At 37.2% G+C, this 26148-nt stretch overlaps 1 protein-coding gene across 7 annotated transcripts in view; it reads left to right on the top strand.

The window, feature by feature from the left end:
* Nucleotides 1-26148, top strand: part of SLC4A4 (solute carrier family 4 member 4) — a 500506-nt gene that overhangs the window by 455092 nt on the left and 19266 nt on the right. For all 7 annotated transcript variants that reach the window (XM_074396248.1, XM_074396247.1, XM_039468271.2 and 4 more), the window contains 4 exons: nucleotides 5929-6042; nucleotides 8038-8199; nucleotides 19399-19577; nucleotides 20743-20815. In XM_074396248.1, the coding sequence (XP_074252349.1) occupies nucleotides 5929-6042; nucleotides 8038-8199; nucleotides 19399-19577; nucleotides 20743-20815 (528 nt within the window). The remainder of the gene's footprint in view (nucleotides 1-5928; nucleotides 6043-8037; nucleotides 8200-19398; nucleotides 19578-20742; nucleotides 20816-26148) is intronic.

The raw sequence follows: 26148 nt of genomic DNA on the forward strand, positions 1-26148 counted from the left end.
CCTTGATCTTACTATCTCTTGGAGTAGCGCAGCCAAATTAGAGCCCCATATGTGGGCCCTCAATGATGAGGTTCAGTTTGCCATATAGGTTTTGCAGGGTGTCCAACATATGGAAGACTGAGAATGCCTCTTCTACCAAATAAAGAAGCAGAATTGCCCAGGTACCTGGTAGTGATCTTGGTCAAGCAGGTATGTCCTTCACTGGGGCTAGAGGTATAGGTGTATGGGAATTTCTACCAAAGAATTGCAGTTTCAATTTATTTTCTACTATTTCCCTTCTCTTTTTTTTTCCAAAATTTAATTTCGTTTTTTTTTTTTTGCCCAGCAGAAACACTTTATTTATTTATTTATTTATTTATTTTCCTGTTGAATTGTTTGTGCTGCTCATATATTTTGAACATTAATCTCCTGTCAAATAAATAGTTTGCAAACATTTTCTCCCATTCTGTGGGTTGTTAATTCACATTTTTTTTTATAAGAAAAAGAATAAAGAAGAGGAAGAAAGAGAAAGAGGAAGAGGGAGAGAGGATGGGGTTATTGCTTTATTGCCTGGGCTAGAATGCAATCTAAATATGGGTATGCCTATAATTGTCCTTAATAATGGAGATATAAAAGAAAATAAGGGAAGAGAATAACAAACAAGGAGCCAACCAACATTTCGTTTAAACTTCTAAGCTGATATGATGTGGTACTGATAAGAGTGTATATTTTGTATATTTAAGGTGGAGAGTTCTATAAATGTTAATTACATTTACTTGTTCCAGATCTGAGTTCAAGTCCTGGATATCATTGTTAATTTTCTGTCTCACTGATCTGTCTAATATTAATGTTGAAGTCTCCCACTATTATTATGTGGGAGTCTAAGTATCTTTATAAGTCTTGTATGTCTTTGCATTCCTGTATTGGGTGCGTATATATTTAGGATCTTTAGCTCTTCTTGTTGTTGCATTGATCCTTTTATCATTATATAATGTCCTTCTTTGCTTCCTTTGATCTTTGTTGCTTAATTGTAACTTCTGTTTATTTATTTTAGCTCTCTGTTTGGTTGGTAAATCCTTCTCCATCCCTTGTTTTGAGTCTTTGTGTATCCTTGAATGTGAGATGGGTCTGGATGCAGCATACTGATGGGTTTTAGTTTTTATTCAAATTGCCTGTCTGTCTTTGGATTAGGGGATTTAGTCAATTTAAATTTAGAATTAATAATAATATATGTGAGTTTAATACTGCCATTTAATATTAGCTGGCTATTTTGCCCGTTAGTTGATGTAAATTCTTCATTATATTGATGCTCTTTTTGGTATTTTTTTAGAAAGGCTGATACTGTTTGTTCCTTTCTATGTGTAGTGGTTCTTTCAGAAGCTCTTGTAAAACAGGCCTGGTGGGGATGAAATCTCTGAGTGCTTGCTTATTCACAAAAAACTTTATTTTTTCTTCACTTATGAAGCTTAGTTTTGCTGGATGTGAAATTCTGGGTTGAAAGTTCTTTTCTTTAAGGATGTTGAATATTGGTTCCCCACTCTCTTCTGGCTTGTAGGGTTTCTGCTGAGAGATCTGCTGTAAGTCTGATAGGCTTCCCTTTGTGGGTAACCTGACCTTTCTCTCTGGCTGCCCTTAGTGTTTTCTCCTTCATTTCAACCCTGGTGAATCTGACGATTATGTGCCTTGGAGTTGCTCTTCTTGAGGAATATCTCTGTGGTGTTCTCTGTATTACCTGGAGTTGAATATTATCCAGCCTTACTAGGTTGGGAAAATTTTCCTGAATAATGTCCTGAAGTGTATTTTCCAGCTTGGATTCATTCTCTTCGTCACATTCAGGTACACCTATCAAGCGTAGATTAGGTCTTTTCACATAGTCCCATATTTCTTGGAGACTTTGCTCGTTCCTTTTTATCCTTTTTTCTCTAATCTTGTCTTCTTGTTTTATTTCATTGAGTTGGTCTTCGACCTCTGATATCCTTTCTTCTGCTTGATCAATTCGGCTGTTAAAACTTGTGCATACTTCACGAAGTTCTCGTATTGTGTTTTTCGGCTCCATCAATTCACTTATATTCCTCTCTAAATTGTGTATACTTGTTAACATTTCGTCAAATCTTTTTTCAAAGTTCTTAGTTTCTTTGGATTGGGTTAAAACAAGTTCTTTTAATTCACAGAAGTTTCTCATTATCCACATTTTGAAGCCTGCTTCTGTAATTGGAACACACTCGTTCTCCATCAAGCCTTGTTCCGTTGCTGATGAGGAACTGTGATCCCCTGCTGAGGGAGAGGCATTCTGATCTTGGGTATTCTCAGCCTTTTTTGGCTGTTTTCTTCCCTTTGTTATAAATTTATCCATCTGTGGTCTTTATATTTACCGTCTTTGTAATTGGGCTTCTGAGTGGACGTCCCACTTATTGATTCTCAGAGCCGAAATCTGAGCAACCCACTGCACCGACTAAATCAGCGGTGTTAAGATTGATGGTACTTTTCTGACTCTGCACCAAGAACCGACGCTCCAAGGCACTGGCAAAACCACCTCGCCGGTCACAAGAGTCGCGCCGGCGACCCGTGGGGCTCCTTCGCTGGGAATCTCCTGGTGCGTGAGCAACAAGAATTCATATGAAGGTGTGGCGTCCTCTCATTCTTTGCGCTTTCACTGGGAGGTACAATCACGAGCTGCTAGTGATCAGCCATCTTGGATCTCTCTAATTTCTTATATTATTTTATTTTATTTTTTGAGATGGAGTTTCACTCTTATTTCCCCAGGCTGGAGTGCAATGGCACCATCTCAGCTAACAGCAACCTCCACCTCCCATGTTCAAGTGATTCTTCTGCCTCAGCCTCCCGAGTAGCTGGGATTACAGGCATGCACCACCATGCCTGGCTAATTTTGTATTTTTTAGTAGAGATGGGGTTTCTCCATATTGGTCAGGCTGGTCTTGAACTCCTGACCTCAGGTGATCTGCCTGCCTTAGCCTCCCAAAGTGCTGGGATTATAGGGATGAACCACCGCACCTGGGCTCCCTTCTCCTGTTTATTAAAAAAAAAAAAAAGGAGGAAAGCTATCTGCCTTTTAAATAACTATTTCTCTTCTTTAAAACAACTTAGGACATCTGTGTTGCCTACCAGTTGTATTTTCTAGGTGAGGATTGTAAGGGTGATAAATAAGAACTAACTTCCACTTTGCCTTTGCATTGACCTCTGGTCCTCAGTGATTTATGACCTATCAGTCTAGAGGGGTGGTTGTAACTTCCTGACATACTCCTGAACTGCTTCATGGGACCATCTTTTGCCAGACCACTCTGAACTGCCAGTGTCAACACTATTTGCACAAAACTTAATAAATGAGTTTCCTCCAGTACAGAACCCCTGAGAAACATCCTTTTTTGTGTGTGAGATTCCAGATACTTCAAACCAAAATTAGCTCTGAGTGGCAGTCTCATGTTATTAATGACCTTTTATTTTTTGCTTCTTGGATTTCGAGTTTCATTTCAAAGACCTTCTGACAGTAGATCATTTAGTTATTCCAGTGGTCTCTGCAGCCAAGAGAGCTTCTGGAACTTTTAACAACAATAATTAACTTATATTAGGAGAATTTATTATGTTCTAGGCAGTATTGTTAAACACTTTCATGACTTTTCTTATTTAATTCTGATAACAAACCAATGAAATTATAGGGATTATTTTGAGCAGGAGACAAAGCAAGTTTGGGGTGGTAGCCTTAATCCCCAGCACCTCAGATTGATTCCCATGGCCTACAAGGGTCTTCTTGACTAGGGCCAGCCTGTAGTGATCCTGGCAGCTTTGGAGGGCCTGCAGCCCACACACTGACTGATGTATGGTATGTTACAGGGACTTGTCACTTTGGGTTAGGCTGGGCCACCACAGGGTCTGATGATCCAACTTGGGTAATCTTACTAGGGGCAGGGAAACTGAGGCATGAGGCAACTGCCTGGGTTTGGGGAGGGCTGGGGTTAGCCTGGTTCTCTGAAATAGATACCCTAAGCTGTGAAGCCTTCCTCTTGAAGGGTTGAGGCGGGCAGTGCATAGGAGCCAAGCAGCCCAGGGTGGGTTGCAGCCCAGGCCCTTCCTGGGTGTCACTCCTTTCCCCCTTGTGTTGCAAGAAGCCCTCCTGCCAGGGAGCTTGTTCTTTGGAGGGTGCTGAGCCCAAATTTGCCACAGTCAAGTCAACATTCCTGCCCCACTGGCGTGGTTACAGGGCTCTCCTGTGGGGGAGGGGAGCCCTGTAACCGCCTTACACGTTCCCCTGGATTTGTTGCTATTTTGCACTCCTAACACCTGCCAATAAAGACTGTCTACACTGAAAAAAAAAAAAAAAAGATGAAGTAATTGAAGCTAAGAAAGGGTTTTTACAAATAAGAAATAATGGTGCAGAAGTTCCAATAGTAATTATGCTCCTAACTGCTGTACTATATTGTCTACCCAAATTGATTCGTACCATCTATTGGTTCTTAAAATTATTGTGTATAATTGATGTTAACTTGCCCAGAAAAGTCTCTCCTTCTGTTCCTCAATGTGTACTTTTCAAGAAAACTAAACCTGGCGTAATCTAACCCTCCAAGAAATAAAGGAACTACTGGCCAAAAGGAACAACTTTGATCCGGCAGCCAGTTAGTATCAGGCTCTTGACACCTGATAAAGGTCAAGCGGTGAACATTAGGGCCTTTACCACACACACCCTGCCAAGTAATTTTCATTACTCATTTTAGTTTCTGTTGACTGCCTGGCTGCAGTGATATCATTCTCTTTCAAGAAATCCTTTATCTTCAGAACTATGCATCCATTCAGCCCATCACAGATCTCCCTTCATCCAGCAGCATCAGAAACTGACTGCTCACCCTGAGATATCAACATAACCTCTGTATCAACCTTGGTTTTATTTAGGAGCAGGCTTCCTTGTTTGTAATTTGTCATGAGCTTCAATGAAGACGTGAATTGTATCTGTTTTATTTACTGTGGTATACTTAGCACCAAGAAAAGTGTTAGGAACTGAGTAAATTTTTGTTGAATGATTAAATTATGTGCTAACATGTGTATCCACCATATGGGAAGCTCAGATATCTGTGCTCTAGTAATGCATTTAATCCTCATTAGTGCTGCTAGAGACTACAGAGCAATCTCGAGCAACCAAATGGTACTATGCTCCCCTTACCAACTTGCAAATGACCAATATTCACCCACTTCATGGGAATGATCTTAGTTTAATGCTGTATCCTTTAAAGCCCAGACCTTGTCCTGACCAGAGGGAGGTACTTAGGAATTTGGAGGGTTATCAGATAATGGCAGTCACATGCAAGAAGTGGTGGAGAAGAGTTGTCCCACAGTGACAACTAACCGGGATTGAGAAATATTTTATTTGACAAAGCTAGTGCAGCCATCACATTTTCATCTTTCATCACTTGACATGACTCTGAGGTCTTGATATTTACTTCACCCAGGGACAGGAACTTCTAAGCCCTCCCATGCTAGATTCTTGGTGTTTTCAGGCTATCTTATGAGATTTGTCATACTTGGTACTCACAGTGCTGCCTTCCAAATAATAAACAGAATTTCTGTGTTGTGCAGATTTTTATAATATGCACTTAGTTTTCATTCTTATCCAGGTGACCTTCATGTTGCAAGCGGGATGAGTTTATACAGTATTTCAGGGATATGTTCTATTTGATTGCCCTCCCTGCACACTCCCCCCCCCCCACACACACCCCATCCTGTTCTTTGGGATTAGATCATGTCTAGCCAGGTGATATATTACTACAAAAACAATTTTAAAAATAATCTTTCTGCACTCTGATACCTCCTTCAATTGGTTGATGAAGCTGTTATAAACTATTAGCAAATACAGACTTCATCATTTGGTTCAAACATAGACAAATATATGTATCTGGTACTCTGGTACTAAATGCTTCCTGGTTTCTTTTTTATTTTTTCCAGGCAAGAAAACTGATCAGTGATTTTGCCATTATCTTGTCCATTCTCATCTTTTGTGTAATAGATGCCCTGGTGGGCGTGGACACTCCAAAACTAATTGTGCCAAGCGAGTTCAAGGTAGGTGAATGTCTATCTTTTGGTCATTCCAGGAACTCTTTTTCTTTTTTTTCTCACTAGTTTATTGTGTGTTTCTTTTAGTTAGTTTTGTACAATCATTTTTTTTTTTTCAAAATCAGTCCCTCTTATATACATGTATATAAGGCTCATATATACATGTAATTTAATTTCTTCAGTGCAATCAAATGTCAAGACTAGGTTTTTTATTTAACACAACTGATAATACTATTATAAACTCTGCCTTATAATTTTAGAATATTTTTTAAATATCTGAAATATTTTTTATATACCTTATTACCTTGATCTATATAATAACTTTGAGAAGTATGTAATGTAGCTATCATCATCCTGATTTTTTTTCTTTTTTGAGGCAGGGTCTTGCTCTGTTGCTTAGGCTGGAGTGTGATGGTGCAATTTCAGCTCATTGCAACCTCTGCCTCTCAGGCTCAAAGAATCCTCCCACGTTTAACCTCCCGAGTAGCTGGGACTATAGGCACGTGCCACCATACCCAGCTAATTTTTAAATTTTTTGAAGAGATAAGGTTTCACTATATTGCCCAGGCTGGTCATCATCCTGATTTTATACAGTTAAGATTGAAGCTCAAAGAATTAAGCAAAATGCCCAAGATTATGAAACTAGTAATGTCAAGGTATGAAGTTAGAACCCAAGCCTCCAAATGTGTAGTCTTAATACTCTTTTCATACTATGAAACTAACTACTACACACATTTATATATAATGTGAATTTTAATTATTACAAAGTAGATTTAATAATTACTTATGAGCCTATTCATATATGTAGATAATGGATAAAATTTACATTTCAGTCATTCCTAAATATATTCCTAGCTAATTTTTCATTATAAGTCTTTCATCTATTTTCTAGAATAATCCTCACTCCACTACTGAAATCATATATTTGCTAAGAATTATTAACCTAGTTGCAGTTTTAGTTTATTAACTACTTAAGAAGGGATATATATGTTATAAGAAACATTAATTTTTGAATTGTCTCTGCTGTCACATATTCATTAGTAAAGATAAGTTCTCATTAATTCAATAATCAATTGATTTAATATTTATTTAATATTGTGTCAGGCTCTAAACTGGAGATTTGAAATGCATTGATGAGTAAACAAAATTTTTTCTCTGACAAGCTCACATCTGCTAATTGTAGTAAAATGAGGTTAGATTCAGTGATAGAATTATGAGACAGATGATGGGAATATCCTCAGAAGAGAAGTGAAACTTTCCTCATGGCAAATAAGGAGAAAATAATTCACAGTGTTCTATTTTAGTTTTTTTTTTAATTTGCATTGTTGAAAGTAAGGAAAAGCATAGGAAAACCTTTTTTTTTTTTTTCTGTAGTAGACACATTTGATCTACTGATGGAAACAGACTAAGAACTGCAAAAATCACAGTTTTTTCCATTGTTTTGTGATATTTCCTAGAATTTGCCCAATTATTGTAGATCATTATTTCACATGTAAAATAAGAGACAAGAATGTTTATATTAGTTCACTTATAAAAAAAGTTGTGGCTTTTTATACATATTAGGCTGTTAAAATTTGGCAATAGTAGAAACAATTTCAGTATAATTGCTATAACCCATGAACAAAATTCATGGTGGTTTGGTAATTTCTTGCTGCTTTTCTACTGAATATTACATTTGGAGTTTTCTTCTGGCTGCTTTTTAAACTTAAATCACTTTCTTACATTTTGAGCCCTTATCTTAAATCATCCCAAATACACAAAATGCCATTCACTTCTTTTCTAACAGCCCATATTCTTTCTCTCCTTTCTTTAAAGAATTGCCTCAAAAATTACATACTTTGGGAAGGTTTTGGTAAATAATCTTCATTCTCCAGCTCACAGCTGTTTACATTCTCAATAACATTGGTTTTCCGAATATAAAAGCATGTCTTTCCATTGATTTTTCACCGAATAGTGTATATTAACTTGATAATTTTCTGAAAAAATGTCCTCTTTTTCAAGCCAACAAGTCCAAACCGAGGTTGGTTTGTTCCACCATTTGGAGGGAACCCGTGGTGGGTGTGCCTTGCCGCTGCTATCCCGGCTTTGTTGGTCACTATACTGATTTTCATGGACCAACAAATTACAGCTGTGATTGTAAACAGGAAAGAACATAAACTCAAGGTAAGTGTACATAAGAATGTCTATCATTACCTTCTACTTTCTTTTTAGTACCTGAAAACACTAATTGATTAAAAAACAGGAAAACTTTGTTGGTAGTTATACTATAGCTAATGTTCCTTAAGAGTCAGCAGGACCACAGATCACCTTGCATTGGTACGTGTCTCCAGTCTAACAGTTTAGGGAGAGCTCATTTAAATCTGAAAAAAAAAAAAAAAAAAAGTTTCAAATCATATGTCTTTCACTAGTAATGAGTGAATACAGACATAACTTACTATTTAGCCACAGTCATCCTACATATGATTTTAGTGGGGTAGCTCTCTTCAATAAAGACACTGACAATCAAAGATTTAATTAATCTATACTGAGCATCTGCTTTCTCTTAAATCAACTCAGGTTTATTCTTAAAGATTATTCAGATAGTTCATGGTTGTAAGCTGCTAGTGTGTGTTCTTGTTTTTTGTCTTCACATATGTGTGTCAGTATGTTGTTAACCATAAAGTATGGAGAAAAACAATTTATTTTGCACATTTTAAAAATAAGTTACTAACTTTGTTATGAGTCTAAAGAAAATGCCGTAGTGGTCTGGGATGTCTTTAAAGAGAGCTGCCTAAAATGCTCTTACTTTATATAATGTTTTTCCAGCTCTAGTGACTTTTTTAGTTGTGATGGATTTTTACAATACCATTTGAGGAAGTGAGATATGAATAATAATAACAATGAGAGCTGTAATTTAGTGGATGGCTACCATGAGCCAAGCGATCTTCTAAGCACTTTGTATTATATATTAACTCATTAACTTTTCATAACCACCATATGAGGGAAGCATGAAAATGCATTTGAATCTGTTACCCAGAACGAGAGGATATTACTAATAATAGAGTTCAGCACAGTAGGTATATCAGGAAAAATATTCAGGAAATATAAAGAATTGTCTGACTATAGAAACCCATTGAGTAGAGGAATGAGAGAGATGAGGAAGATTCTGGTAAACGATGGGAGAACTGAAAAAGCTGTAGATCATGGTAAGAAAAAAGTAAATCCCGTAATGTTAAGACCAGGAGAAGAAAATTAAAGGCTTTGGTCAAAGAAGAGATGTTTAGATTTTGAGAGTTTGAGAGGAGAGAAAGCTGAGAGTGATGAACAGGTCCAAAGCATGTGGCTAGCTCCTGAAGCATATGGAAGATGATGTCCATCAAAACTTGGAAGTTAGAGTAATGTGAGTCTGGTGTACTGAAATTATCACCTGCCTCAATATTGATATGATTGGAAAGTGGCACAGGGTATGGTAGAGAAGAACATCATGGCAAAGTTCCTAAAACCATAAGTGAGATTATATAACTGACCTGGAGGTCAGCGTATTTAGTGATGTAAAAGGACAGAATGAAGAATAACTGGACTTCAATAGAAAACAGTTCATGGAAGCATGAAAATAAGTGAGATATGCTCCCATCTAATATGGGGAGTAAAAAAAGAAAAAACTAGACTTTCACTAAGGAACAGTTATCTCCAGGAAATCAGTGATTCCAAAGGAAACCAAGTGTTTTTCACTTAAACGATGAAAGACAAGGTTGCAAATTCAGTTGGAAACTTACATTAAAATGACTTTCCCCCTATGCCCACTCCTGCCATGGGTAGATATTGTACTGTTCCGAGATACTTGTCTTAATTCTAAGATCACTGAGCTTCTCACATTCTGGTAATGTTGGGTTATTTGCACTTGTTACACAGCAGCTGACAAGAATTAAGAAGTGGAAGATGCTAGGCCATTTAATGGTTTTTATCTGCAGCTGACACCACCTTACTTCTTTACTTTGCCATAGTCAAAAGGTCAAAATAGTCACAATGGCAGCCTCCATTCAAGGGGGCAACAGGGGGATCCTCTTTTTAATGGGGAAATGGCAAGGTCATACTGTAGAAAACTATATAAGACAGGAGATATTTTCCAGGCTTTTTTGGAAAATAAGATGTGCTACATTTGTACTGAAAATTTTGCCATAGTCCAGATCTTGATGATTGCTTCCATGTGGTTATATATGTATATATAAAAGGCCTCATCTGGCCTTTTATAAATTAGTCTTGGGCTTCTCCTTCTGTGTGTGTGTGTGTGTGTGTGTGTGTGTGTGTAGTTTTATATATATATAGTTTTGATTATATATATAGTTATATATTAATCATATTTGATTATATATAATCAAATATCTATATTTATAATGTAATTATATATAGTTTTGATTATATATAATCAAATATCTATATCTATAGATATCTGTCTATCTACACATACACATGGAAGGAGAAGCCCAAGGCTAATTTATAAAAGGCCAGATGACTTTAATCTTTAAACTACAAATTTGGCTTAGGATTTTCCAGGCCACAAAGATAATGTGAATTCCAGCTCTAAAGCCAATTGTAGATCTGTGGTTAGGAATATCCTGGGAGATTCTTTTTATCTTTTCCCTTCTTTTGGCATGACACCCAATGGCAAGGCTGAGAGAGGCATGTGTTCTCACTGTCTTTCTCTGTGGGGTATTTTTTTTTTTTTCCTGATTGGCCAACTGAGTATGCCATGTTTAGAGTGTACTAGTTTTATTTTCAGTGGTATCTCCCATCTGTGCCCTCTCCCACATAGCCCGAGAATTGGTCTCCAGTCCCAAGAGTTCAGAGGGTCATTCTAATTCAGGCCCAAAGCCTCCAAGGATTGGCACAGTCTCTCTCAGAGCAGTCCCAGTTTCCAGGGCTTACTGACTCCATGGATTTGCCTCTTCGTGTAGCTATTTTATTTTTTGTCCAATTGTTCCCCTTTCTAGTGGGTAAGACAGTTTCTAAAATATATTTTCTGTGTCTTCTTGAGCATTTTTAGATGTTCTGAATTGACAGGGTTTTGGATGTTGGTTTAACTTACCAAAGGCTACAAATGGATGTGGACTGATATATTTTTATTCTGAAAAATATTTGTAAGCAAATTATTAATTGTGATCTACAGTTGGCTAGATTTATTATGTACCTTTGGAGGTAAATAAATGGCTGCTAATTTTTGCTATGTTTTCTTATTGATAAAATTCAGAATTTAGAATTTTACAAGTTTAGGAATGATAAAACATAGACCTTTTCCCCCCTTGTTCTCTGTAGTAAACATTAGAAAATCAAGGTTTATTAGGGTTTGCCTCTTAAAATAAGAGTTGAATATATAAAAAATAAATTTTCATCACCTTCAGAATTGCCACTTGAAATCATTCTTTTGAATAATGAGGGTTATGGAATGGGTGTCAGTCTTTTGTCACAAATCTGATGATACTAGTGGAGATTTCATCATGAATTGAAGGCTTTTCACTCTGAAAATTGTTTTGTTTATATTTTGTTAGGAAAGGAGACTGTGGAATGTGAACATTGGCGATTCTGTCTAAAATTGTAAAGGGCCTTAACTGTTATAAAATTGATTCAAAAGAGAAACCTGAAACAGTGAGAGAGGTGGAAGCATTGTGACATTAAAAACAGCATGTTTTTGGGTGGCATTTGCTTTGGCTTCTGGTCAAGTGGCTCTGGCTCTCTTTTCTGCTTGGGATGGGGTCCACCTTTCCACTCTGCTGAACAGCTCAGTATTGATGTAGGAACGCCAAGGCACTTGGCTTTCTTTGGCCATTATTTTGGTTGGTTATGCCTTGCATTATCCCTGCAGAGTTCTCAAAAGCAACCCAGGGTCAGCAAGGTCATGACTTCCTTAAGGTTATTCCCTGAGTCATTGGCAGAAGCAGGAAGAGTCTGAGCTTCAGGCTGCAAAGCCAGGGATACTTCTCACAATAAAAAGTGATTTCAAGAGTGTTATAGATTGTGTGTGGGAGGGATAAATAATTTAGGATAGATATCTAGAAATAGATATGAGGTGGTTATGGCAACCAATTTGTTCTGATATCTTTTATGGTAAAACCCTTAATTTGAGGTTGTTCTTTTTTGAGAACTCCCAAATTCCTGCTTTTGCACTATTTTCATTTTTTCTTTCTATTCTCATAACCTTAGACTCAGTCCTTTTATTTCATGCCTAGACTCTTCTAAAGGGTTAGCCATGACTTAATAACCAGTCTTCCTTGCTTCTTTCCAAAAGCATTCATTTATTAAAAAGTAATAAATGAATACTGTTCTTGTATGTCAATCCTGTGTTTTTAAACTTTCACACTTTGGCCCCTTTAAATCTTTACCTCTAAGAGAACTTCCATTTGCGCTAGCCTGGGCATTAAGACTCTTTGCCAGAGGACTACAACCTAAATTTAAAGTGGCTTTCTTCAAATGCTAGCCAGTGCTCTAGTCAAATGAATAGTTGATTTTTCCTTAAGCCTGACAGTTTCTTCTGTTGGGTATTCCAGCCAGAAAGCTCTTCTCCCTGCTTCCTAATGTTTGCTGTTTTTCAAAATCCTCTCCATCCTTTAAGATAATTTAAATACAAAAACTTCTCAGTGTAGCTTTTACCATTAATGTAATTTATATTTCTCTTGTTTTTGCTCTTAGTATATTTGTATAACTCTGTGGCACAGGTCACATATGTCTTTCATATTATCTATTTTGTTTAATTACCTTATCTCTTTTCTGGGCCAAAATGTTTTCAAGGCAAGAACCATGTTTTATTCTTCTTTTTGGCTCTCATGTGACTCACCAGTTCCATAGGGTAGACTCAATAAATACATGCTGGAGAATTTTTTATTCTCTTCGGCCCACATGACTCTCAGTTGTTACACTGTGAGAGATGCGTGATAACTGAAAAACATGTAAACTCTCCACTTCTCAAAGTGTGTGCTTATGTTGTTCAAAGCCCTGTTTAGATGTCATCGTTGCAGAGAGTTTTCATGAGTTAACTCTAGACATAGTTGAAAACTTCATTATCTGTACTTTTTTATTATTGTTTCCAAACCTCTATGAATCTCTATTCAGAGTACATTATAATTTGTGTACAAGTCTGTGTCCCGTTCTTCAATTCTGAGCCCCTTGGTGGGAGTTACCATGTCGTGGCTCTTAGTGTCCCCATAAATGAGCATATTGTGTGGATCTCTGTGGGCCTCTAGCATGAATGTTTGTTCTGTGTCCCTGCATGTCTGAGGGCACACTGTTCCTCATCTCTCCTTTGTTATCATCTGTGTACCACTTGTCAACTTTAGGCTGCTAGGCTAGTCCTGTTCTTTCGTAGATTCTGATTTCTGTGGATTTATTCCTAAATGGCTTCTATTCTTATTAGTAAAGCGTGTATCACTTCAAAAGGAAATAAATTTTCACTTTCTCTCCTTGTACTTAAAATAATCTGAGTTTTAGAAAATAGAACAACCGTTTGGTTTGTATTCATGGAAACAAGAAGTATTTTAAACTTTAAAGGGCATATTTAACCTTTTGAGCATTTATTGAGTCGTTGCTATGTATGGAACATTTGTGTTAGATGTTGGAGATAAAAATTGTTCTACATTGTAGTCTGTGCCCCGAAGGAGTTTAATGGATTTTCCCTATTCACTACCTGTCTATTACAACACCAACGTTGTGCATTAAATTACTTGTTTTCATATCTGCCCTCAATTAATAATCTGTAACTCTTAGAGGGCAAGTATTCTGTCTTATTTATTGTTTTGTCTAACACAGAGCCTAGCACACGATAGGTGTTCAATAAATACTTACTAAAGAATCATTTTCCATGCAAAGACATGAGTAAATGCAAAAGCCCCAGGGGTGGGAAGGAGCTTGGTCTATTAAAAAGAAACATGTAGTAAGCCAGTGTGACTGAAACATGGGGAATTCGTTTGCTGAGATGAGGTCAAAGGTACTGGAGCCAGGTCACATGGAACAAAGTTTCTGAACTTCAGCGTTGACGGTTGGACATTTTTTTGTTGATGGTAGCTGTCCTGTGCATTGTAGGCTGTTTATCAGCATCTCTAGTCTCTCACCAGTAGATGCATTTCCACCCTCCAGCTGTGACAACCAAAAATGTCTCCAGGCATTGCCAAATGTCCCTTGGGAGTGGAGATGGGGGCAAAATAGTTCTGGGAGGAGGCTCTGATATAGGAACTTAAAGATAATTTTACAGTGTTTAGTTTTTCATTCTAAGTGAAACAGGAATTACTGGAGGGTTTTAAACTGGGAAATGGCATATAATGATTTTGATTTTTAAAAAAGATTAGTTCGTGAGGAGAGTGGGTTGTCAGGGACAGGAGAAAAACAGGGACGTTTGCGGTGAGAGCAGCACTGAGGACTGCAGGTTGGTTACTGGGTGGTGTGAAGCAAGAAGGGGAATTTGCATGGAGCATTGAAAGTAGAGAATGGCTTTTAACAAATGTCAAGGAGTAGAAGTAGAATACCACTTCAAAGAGTGGCACCTAGAAAGTGCAGGAGCAGAGAATGTGTAAGGCACGTTTAGGGATTGGTAGAGTTTCTGGAATCCTTGAGGGCCTCCTCAAGAGTTTTAGATGCAGGAGCCTCAGCATGGCTTTGTATTGCTTGGCCTTCTTATCTGCCTATGGCTTCCCCTTCTCAGCGACATCCAGCTTGGGCTTGATGGGGTCAGAATTGCATTTAAACACTGCGTCTGGCAGCAGTGAGGATGGATGGGAGAGGAGCAAGAGTGGAGGTGGGTGGGGGGAGCTGAGTGGAAGGGGAAGGTGGGTGGGAAGAGGCTGCTGTATGATCCAGGAGAGAAAGGATGAGAATCTGAAAAAGGTAATGGCAGTGGGGAGGAGGAGTACAGAAAAGATACAAAGTTTCATGTGTTATTTTTGAAAAATACTGTTTTCCATATTTTTTGCAGTATTCTTTATATAAAAAGGACCAGTATTTGAATATTATTTTTATTCCATTCAAATCTAGTCATTCAGATACTTTTAACTCAAAGGGACATCTTAGAAGTGGCTTGTTTTTGTACATATATAGGTGGTTTTGCAGAAATAACTTCTCTGACATAACCATTTGAGTTCTTGGGTCTCATGGCAATAGCTTGGGACAACATGAATTTGAAGCATAGCTTCTACCATTCTGTTCAACAAAGGTGTTCTAGAGTTTACTGTGTGTCAGACACTGTACTAGACATGGTAAACGTTGTATGTTGAAATCTGACAAAATACATTTATCGTTTTTTCCTCTTTGGCTTTGGTCTCCTTAAACTCTCCCGAGTGTTGTTCCTTCAGCTTAAACTACATCGTCTCAAGCCTGTATTATGACAGTGTTCTCATGTCTGTCCTCTGCCTCTAATCCTGACCACTCCCAAGATATCATTTGTAGTTCAACAGAGCCGTCCTTCTAAATAGAAATCTGATCATATCACTCGCCTGCCTAAAACCCTCCAGTGACTTCCCATTGCTCCTGTGATAAGAACTTCCAAAGCCTTTAGCAAAATACAAAAGTTCTTAACTTCTCTAGACTAATTTTCTACCTCCCCCATCTCCTGTGCACCAAATCTATTTCATTTTCTCAGAATGGCAAATCTCTTTGCATGGTTTTTCACCTACTTTTTTTATCTCCAAGCTGGTTATGGCTTATATTTTAGAACTCAACCTAAATACCATGCCCCATGCAAACCATCCCTGCCTTTGTGTTGAGTTGGGTTCCCCTCCCGGATGCTTTCTTAACACCCTGAGCTCACTCTTACTGTAGACCTTTAACACTGTGGTTTCATAAACACCTGTTGTCTTGACCAGCACTGCCATTACAGTAAACCACTGGAGGGCAAGGGCTGTGTATTATCTTTTGTTTTACTTCTGTGGTCTAGCAGAGTGACACTGAATGAACAAGTTAGCATTTATTCATTTATCCATCAAACATTTATCTAAAGTATCCACTCTGTGGCAGGCACTGTGCCAGCTGCTAGTTTGGTGGTGAACAAAAACATACATGGTTCCTGTCCTCATGGAGCTGAGAGAGAGAGAGGCACAATTCACATAATTATGCAGAATGTGACACTGCAAATGTGGCTGGTGCCATGAAGGAGAAGGAGATGGTATATTGAGAGGGTTTGACCTAGTCCGTGAGGTGCAGGGAGTTCCCCAGTGTGATGGCACTTACATTGGGACCTAATTGAGGCTGGATGAGAAGACGACTTCAGACACCCAAAGGAATCACTGTGTGCCTAGGCCTCACAAAAGGAGATACCTGGTGAGAACAAGTGATTGAAACAATCCTTTGTTGCTGCAGTGAGAGAGGGAGAGTTGATGGAGAGGAGGTAGGGGCAGACCAGGTAGGGCCTTCAGCTCATATTGGTGATTTGCCTTCCCCTTAAAGAAATCCAGTGTAGCTGAGGAGAAGGCAGACTCTTCGAAAGGAACAATGTCAAGGGGAACAGAGATTACTTATGTATCTATAACTATTTTATCCCAGAACGGTTTTTTTATTTTGATGGTTATATATAGTTACCTTTAGAGTCTATCATCTAAAATCTTTATTTCACCCTCTTTCCTATGGCCCCTTTTTGCTAATCTTCAGCATATGTAACTCAAATTTGTTTTAGCTGAAATAGATCCAGACAGCATCAAGATGACTCAGGGTAACATGGGTGACTTGGTTTTATATCACCTATTCTTTCGACCCATTCATGTGGCCGGTGTGCACATCCTCAGGTTACTACAGGCTTTTTGGTAAGAAGATTTGGGGATTATTCTCATTCATTACCCTGCTGGTACTTCTAATATGAACTTGAGTGATTTCGTCTAAAGAGGGCTTGAACATTCTGTGATGTCTCCAGCTGTTTTTCTCCTTTTTCCCCCTCTCCACAATGTTTCTCATGTCTACTAATTAACAAATAAAGTTTTACATTTTCTTCAGGGCTAAATAAGAGTTTCTAGTTACCAGTAAGGGGAGTATATGAATGCTATTTGTCCTTTTCTAAAAATAAACACTAATTGAGAATTGGCTGTGCATCATGTACTCTGCTAAGGTATTCACAATACAGAGAAAAAAAAGATACCGTCCGGGTCTTCATGTTACTTATAGTCTACTGTCAAAGACAGATTAATACATATATAATTTCAGAATTGGTGTGATGAATGCCGTTATAGAGGAAGGCATAAAATGAAAAACAGAGAGACATAGAGGAGGAGATCTAACCTAACTGGACTTACCTATCTTACCTAGGTTGAGGCAGGAAACCCTACCAGAAAAGGTGAAGGCTAATTTAAGTCTTAAGGATAAATAGGACTGAGCCAGAGAAAGAACAAAAGAAGAATAGAGGTTATTCTGGTTAGAAGAGGCTATGTGGGCAAAGACACAAAAGGTGTTAGTGAAAGAAACACATATGAGGCATTGCATGTGGTTGAAAGTAGTGGTGGCATAGGGATCCAGGTAAAAGATGAGGCTGCAGAGGTGAACAGAAGCCAGATCACGAATGCCCCAAAGTGGGGTCATAGACATACGAACAGGCAGGAGGGAGAAAATTCTGTAGACTCCACCTTAAGGTAGAGCCAGAACCCAACCACTTCTTACCATCTTCACTGCCACCACTGTGGTTGTAATCATCACAGTTTATTCCATTGGTTATGTAGTCTTACTATCCTTTCCCTATTCAATCTGTTCCTAACACAGCAGCCGGAGTGTTTAGAACATAAGCAAACCATGACACTCCTCCATTTCAAACCCTCCAATGGTTTCCCATTATACTCATTATACAAACCTAGGCACCGACAGTTCTCCTTAGTACTTATCACTAGGTGAGAAGCTGTATATTTTATTTATGTTATTCATCGTTGTCTCCCTCAGTAAAATGGAAACTCCATGAGGGTAGGATTTTTTTGTCTGTTTTATTCACAGATGTGTCACCAGCGTGGCCCCAAGTTGGCAGTCAATATTCATTGAAAGAAAGAAAGAATGAAATCTCAGATATAGCATGGTATTCACCCCATTAGTCATTACTGAACAAATTTATTTCAGCTCATCCCACCTCTGCCCTCTTTTCGTCTGCCTTATACCACTCTCAATTCAAACTATTATGTATTCCTGAAAAGAACTGGTTTTATGAATGTATATTAGCCTATATCTATTCATAATCCCAAGTTGATTTTTGTTCTTAGCCAAGCCTGGACTAAGTGAATACATGCTTTTCTTTCTTCTACCAACTCCCCTTGCCTGTGATGAGTTCTTAGAACATGATTAGATCCATGTGTGCAAACCAGGGGTGAAATCTTGGCATTTCAATGAGAGGAGAGCAGTGTTGTGACAAACTGTAACAAGAGCTGAATGATAACAGTCACCAGGTTCCTAGTGTAAATCACATCCTCGTTGTTTAAAACCACCCTCTTTATTCCTTGGATTGGTCATACTCTCGCTCTTGGTACTGCTGCTTCCATGCTGTGAAAACGGACTGCTCTATTTTCTCAGGCTCCATAGTGGTATCAAGTATTTGATTTCTTCATAAATAGAGCAGAGAAATATAACCATAGAATAACATTGCGGACACATTTAACAATATTTATTTAATGAGTAAAAGAGCTAGACCTTTTGTTACATTGTCTGCTCTTCCAGTCAGCAAATGTTACTATGACCATTGGGCAATGTTTGAAATCAGCCTATTCGGATTAAGGGAGTGTTTATTACCTTAATGATGATGTGTAACAGATTGTTAAACATTTACTTTTGTATGTTATGAAAGCTGAGAAATGGCCCACATACCTTCTCTACCTTGCTTTCAGATCCTTAGGTAAAGTGAGTACTGTCTAGATGAACAGCATACTACTCAGCACTGTCCAGCAGAGAAGGCAGGGTGACTGCTTTCAAGGTGCTTATTAACAACAACAACCAGTACCACTACTGCCCTGTCACTGTTTACTAAGCACCTGTGATATTAACAACTACTATGGTTTAAATTGCTATAAGATGCTTTGCCTCTGTTACATCATTGAAAGACCTCAGTTACTCTATGGAGTGGGCATATCTCTCCATTGTTCTCATTAGAAAATTGTATGTAGAGAGATAAAAAATAAACAAATAGTAAAAGTAGCTTTGACTTAAGTCTTAAACAATGATTCACTGTTACAGTAGAGAAGTTCTCTACCAAAGCAGCTGTAAGATACAGCTGTATGTTTAATTGCTAGGGGGAATAATATGAAGAATATTAAGTCCCCTCCTTCAAGGAGTTTAACTTACCAAGCAAAGTGAGTCAGTTTCCTTTGGTAATCTTAATTTTCCTCTGGAAATGACTAGATAGCAAATATGAGTCTTTTCTCCACATGGTTTTGTTATCTCTTTCTACAGAAAGGAGCGGGTTATCACTTGGATCTCTTTTGGGTGGCCATCCTCATGGTGATATGCTCCTTCATGGCTCTCCCGTGGTATGTAGCTGCTACAGTCATCTCCATTGCTCACATCGACAGTTTGAAGATGGAGACAGAGACTTCTGCACCTGGAGAACAACCAAAGTTTCTAGGAGTGAGGTGTGTTAACTCAGAGGAAAATGGCTCTTCAAAACATACTGTGCACACATCTATGTGGCAATCATAAGGAAATGGGCAGATTTAGAGGAGATAGGGCTTGTGATGATTAATTCATTCTTACATTTTTTTTTTTTTGTTCCAGAAAGGACTAAATTTTTATCACAGTTTTCAGTGATCTTTTTCAGTTTACTCCTTGTGATATATCATTTTCATTGATTTCCAAAAGGCTAAATGTTGTAATGTAAAAACACAAGATCATTTTTTTCTTCAACATGCAGGTGATTTTGGTGCTGCAGTGTTGATGCTATCACAATCACATGTGAAGGCCCTAAAACTCTTGAGTCTGTTTATGACTTTTAAGATTCTGTAAAGGGAAAGATATTCTTATTTTCCAATTCTTTTTCTGTCCCCATAAACACTGAGAAACTTTAACCTCCAGCTCTTCAATTTGGGTAGATGTGAAGGGCAGAAGTAGAAGGTTTTTATAGTCTGTTGAGTACTTTTTACAGCAAACTCTGCTCATAAGTGCTTGGGTAGAGAGCTCACATGACAGAGCCATTGTATCCCTTGCCAAAACAGTGGGTGATTCTTTTTTGGGGGATAGGGGAGGGGTGTAGGATGGGAATTATATTTGTTTAAAAGTACTTTTATTATTGTGGATTTGGAAATTAGACTGATGTGATTTATTGTGCTAATGAAATTTCCTCGAGCTGTTTGTTAATTAGAATATGGGACAATGTAATATCTGTCTCCTATGAAAGAAGATGTAAGGGTAATTACACAAGAGGATAAATTGCTTTAAAAAATCAGGTCTTCAAAGAGGCCAATAATTGATGGATCAAGAGCAAGTGATTTTTCTTTGATTCTAAAAGGAGCAAAAGATTTAGCAGGAGTACTTCTTTCTTCATGAATTCAAATCACATATTGAAATCACTTTTAAGAGATTTTTTATAGTTACATTGAATTTATATACTATCCTTGAGGTATCAATTACATAATATCAGCACCTTTGTTGTATTACCCAAACATTGATTTTGTCAATATGTAGTTTTTTTGTTTTGTTTTGTTTTGTTTTGTTTTTGTTTTTGTTTTTTTGAAGGTGAAAAGACAAGAGCATGTTTATGAAGACAAGAGGTAGATTGGTAATCTTCTGATTTGGTTTCAGGGAACAAAGAGTCACTGGAACCCTTGTGTTTATTCTGACTGGTCTGTCAGTCTTTATGGCTCCCATCTTGAAGGTAAATATGTGAAACATTCACCTCTTCTTCTCAGATCAGTGACATATAATTGGACATGTGAAGAGTGGACTTCTTTGTGAGATATTTGCAAGATTCTCATCAGTTCTATAACACACTGAAGCAGGGGTCAAGTAGAGAGAGGGCTTTAAATAACTTGTCTTGATTTCCTTCTCACTCTTTCATCTCTTTCCTTATCCTTAGTTTTGCAGTTATTTGATTGAACCATATTGTTAACAATATTCACACTTTCTGATCTGTGAAAACAGTAGTTTCATGCAATTTAATCAGACTGATCTCCCCTCCTCTACATACATATTTCTATTCTCCTTGTCTCGTATACATTCTTTCTTCTATCACCTTCCATTGCTTATATCCAAATCTCATTCCTCTTCCCCCAGTAGACTCCTAGATAATACGAGTGATGCAGGATGACCATTTTGAAATTTTTCCGCTAGTCTTAATTATTGCTTTGTTTCTATTTTCTTTGACTCAGCCCCATAATTCACAAAGGTAAATTAGAGTAAAATTACTGATTTATAATTAGAAAGCTTTAGAAATGAACTTTTGAGGAAGAAAAATTATATAGTGTAGGTTGTTTCGAAAATTAGGAGTCAATATATAGGTTTCATTGATGGGATGGGTATCTGCCTAGAGAGATACATGGAAACTATATATGAAACCTATTAAGAAGTAGGAAAAAAACTAAAGAAAGTTAGTGTATACCTCTTCATGAAGCTTCCAATTTTCTTTTGCAAACATTTTTTTTTTCAATCCTATAAACATGCTTGCGAATTATTGATAATTTGTATCTTATGCTTTGTACGACCGTACAAAGCATAAAAGTTACCCATGGACTTGATAGCTATAAACAACCACTGTTAATGATATCCCTCCAAATGTTCTGTTAAAATTTTTATTTTTAAACAATTTTAATTTTAAAGGCTTTTAAAATGTTCATTTAATTACGTAAGTAATCTTCTGAAGAAATCAAATGATATAGAAGTAGAAATAGTGAAAAGCAAAAACCCTCTGTTTCTCTAAAATTAGCAAATTTTATGTCAGTTGCCAATCAGATGAAGTTGAGGAGAGTAGAACTGTTATATCTTTGACCTATAAATAAGACTAAGATTGCCTTCAGGGTATTTAGACTGATGTATACATTATGCAGAAAATACTTGTTAAACAGTTAAAACATGTAATTATTCATCTTTTTCCCTTGGTTTCCACAATGTCAATTAACTAGTTTAATTAATTTCTGACTGGATTCATGAGGAAATAGCTCATCTTAAACGTGAGTCATTAAGATTAAAAATAACCTCAGAGAAGTTGGTTCTGATTTTGTACAGAGGACCTTAAAAGAGTTTGGAGCTTATGTTCTGCAGGGACAGAGGGAAACCTATGGTCACCTTTGCCAGTGCAAAGCAAGTTATGGGATAGGTGTGAAGGGGTGGTGACTTTGACAGCATCGAATCTGCTGCCAAATACATCATGTTCCTCCATTATCCTATAGGCACCAGCACATCAGCTGGTGGAAAGCCTAATGGAAGCGTTACCTTTTAGGCAAGGGAACCTCATTTAGTGAGATCATTTTTAGAGAGTTCATTGCAGACAATTATGAGCCCATGTTGTGAGAGGCTCTTCTAGAAATGAATTTTCCCTGTGGGTTCCTTGAAGGTGGGCTCACTTCGAGCAGCTGCAGAGTTTCTTTTATGAGCTCTGTGCTCAGTCACTAATGAGGGATAAATGGGCAGAAATGTTTTCATCAGTTCTAACTTACTCATCACCTCCCCCATTTTTCTTTTATGTTTATATAATTTCTTTTCATTAATACAGTATAAAATCCTAATTCAAAAAAGTCAGGTATGTTTAAAAGTTCCTTTTGTGTGTATATGTTATAGCAAATTGGCTTTATTCCTAGAGAATCTGACAGTTGAGTAATCATGGATGATTCCAAGGGGACATAGAGAACAGATACTGTATAATTACTATTTTTAGGAGAGATGCAAGACTTACATTTTCAACAACGCCTCTTCCTGTTTTCCCACCCTGCACCCAAATATGGCTGCAGAGGAGTTAAAGCTGAAAGTTTTTTTGTTCTTTACAATGATTCTTTTCACCCCTGATAGGCAAAGTACCTTAGTATTTACAGAAACAGATTAGAATGCAGGGAAAGAAGGCAGAGAGCTGTAAGACATCAGTGAGCATGAGCTTTCTTTTCCTTTGAGCTTCCTTAATTGATCCATACCTGAGCTCACCTTCATTTAGCTGCTAGTGTCCATGATTGTGGCTATTTCCACCTGGCAATTTTGAGTTAACCCAAAGAGTCATTGTACGAATAAATGAAAAATGCAGTCCGGCAAACATTTCTGTTAAGCAAGATTTTGCCCAAAATGTGGGAAATGAAATTGTTTTGTCAATATACTTTATAGCCCACTTGTACAAAACCTCTATTTGAAAACAAGAATAAAATAGGCAAGCATTTGCAGTTGTGATTCCTTACTTCATTAAGTTGTGCTATTCCTTACTTCAGGAATCACATCTCCTGATAAAGTCAGCTACTTTCAGATCATGTACCATTGAGGTTTGGTAAGTTATGTGCATTTATCACAAATCCCTTGTTATCTCTGAAAAGTCAATACAGGAAGAAGCAGATATTGAGGGTACAGTTTAACCAAAACCTAAGTTATGACTAAGTAAGAGTCAAGATTAACAATTAACCCTAGAATTCACACAGAAAGTGGTGTCAGGGGTCATGTTTTAGTAGGGAACCTTTTTTCCTCTCCTTTGTGACTCTGTTTTTTTAAAGAACCAGAGGACAACTTCAGAGAATCATTTTACTTAAGAGTCTGTCTTTGAAAGAGCAGATCAAATAAATGGGAAAAGAGAAATGTGTTACTTTTACATTTTAAAATGAAATGGCTCAACACCATTTCTGCCAACTCCTTACATCCCTTACAAGTCTAATGGTCTTGGGTAATCCCAGTAATTTTCTTTCATGCATTAAGCAGTGTAGGTAATGTTTCCCCTGTATGTTTATGCAAGCTTACTTTAAATATGAAGTTTTTGGCTTTTATTTTTATCTCTTTGCTGAGATCTGTCTTTTATGTAGAAGAATGTAAGGAATTACAGTTTTAAATTTGTGAGGATACCCCTTGACCCTAGCCAGCAACAGTCATACATGCCTCAAAGCACTGAATCTAACCACTGATTCGGTACTGAACAAGAATAACTGGCATCCCTGGCTGGCTAAACAGTTTAGTTCTGGGTTTCTGCAGCAGAAAGATTGCCTGGTAAGTGAGTATTCTGTGTGGGGAAAATAGAGGACGCTAAAGGTCATTAAAAAGATGAACATCACTTCCTAGAGCTTTACTTTTCCCATTTTTTCCAGCAAGTCTGAAGAAGTAAAAATCAAGTGAAGTTCACTGCTACTTTTGATGTCTTTGCTTGAAATAGTTTAATTCAAGTTAATTAGGAGTAGTCAAATTTCTCTTTAAGATTTGTTTTGTATTATAAAATCAGGACACCATTTAATTTGTATTTGGAAATATTTGAGCTTTTACAATATGCCACTTTATTCAGCGCTAGAGAAATAAAGTGTAATGATAGAAATGGTGATGGTGATGGTGATGATAGGAGTAGCTACCATTTATTGAGCTTGGCATTTGATTAAGGGCTTAGCACAGATTTTTAAAATTTAGTCCCTCAAAGAATGACACCTACAAAAATTTGTCTATTTTACAGATAAGAAAAATGATTAATAACTTACCAGGTCACAACGTTCTTAAATAATAGAGTCAAAACGTGAATTCAGGCAATTCTGACATGAAAGCCAATCTCATAACCTTCATGGTTTATAACCATTTAAAACAAAACATAATACTTGCCCTCAAAGAATTCACTTTCATTTTTCATGAGATGATCTTCAGCTTCTTTAATTTCCAATCCTCTCATGTGCAGATAAATACAGCATTTTTACAAACTCCTCATTATACCTCATTCCAGTTTCTTCAATGACTAGGAATCAGATTGCAAGTCAGCTGCTGCTTCCTTACCAGCTAAGATTTTCAAGATTTAAGGGAATTAGGATGTTATTTGAATAGCATGTTTCTAAATATAGTTGTTATCGCTGAAAGGGCAATATTGTAGAACTTAAGTCAGACCAGGGCTTTGAGTCTGACCTTTGCGGCCATTCTTCTGGTCTGTATCACTGCCATTTTTCACCCTGACCACTGAGGACCAAAGAGATTTCTGCTAAGCAATTGTGGGCTTCTCAACTTGCCAGTCAGATTCTCCTCATGATAATTATGACGTTAATACCCCATTTGTCACTTATTATCTATTCAGAACCAGGCCCTGGATTAGATATTTTATGTGATACAGTCTTTATCATAGCCTCTTTTAAATGACAATACTGAAGATAAGTTAATAATTTTCTCAATGTTACAGAACTGGTAGGGCCAGAATTTGAAAACAGGTCTGTCTGACTTTTGTGCCCATGCTCTTAATCAGGATCTCGTTCTGGGTTTTACATGCACATGTGCACGCGCGCGCGTGCACACACACACACACACACACGCATGTACATACATACGATGACCATTATTCTGCTAGGAGGTCTCACTGCTGTACTGAATTCTGGGCTGGACATTAAATTTACCCTTTTCTCATTTCCTCTTCTGGGAATATTAAAATACTATTAGCACATCATAGGGAGGCATAAGTGAAAAAGAGTAGAAACGAATTCACCAGAATTTGAAAAATTTGGTGACATGGTCTCTGATTATGTGAAATCCTATTTTGATTTTATCCAAATTTGGTGACATGATCTGAATATGTGAACTTCTATTTTAATTTTATCTCAATTATTCCATCTTGTTGTAGGAACAATACTTGATTTCATATATGGTAATCTTATTTATGATTATAGTTTTGTGCATTTGGGGTTTGTTTGGTTATCTATAAAATTTCCTTTACATAATTTTATCATTTGGCAATTCTTGGTATACTTTGTGTTTTTTATGTTTTAATTACTCCTGTCTTGCTTTGTAAAATTATCTGCTATTATTAGGTATATTATATTGGTTTAACTTAAGATGGAGTTCCATCTTCTTAAAGCACATCTTCTCTTTATTCCTTTGAGAAATTTCTGTTGCAAGAAATGATTATTTTGTGATGAATTTTTAAGGGTTGACCTCATGTAACTCATGAACTAAATCCAATAAAAAATATACTCTCATCCGGTAATTCTATTAAGTTTCACCAAGATTTCCATATTGAAAGATTTTTATTGAGAGGTTGCACTATTTTAAGGAAAATGGCAAATTTCATAGGAT

This window comes from Saimiri boliviensis, chromosome 3, assembly GCF_048565385.1.
Source record: "Saimiri boliviensis isolate mSaiBol1 chromosome 3, mSaiBol1.pri, whole genome shotgun sequence".
In the NCBI taxonomy this organism is placed as follows: domain Eukaryota; kingdom Metazoa; phylum Chordata; class Mammalia; order Primates; family Cebidae; genus Saimiri; species Saimiri boliviensis.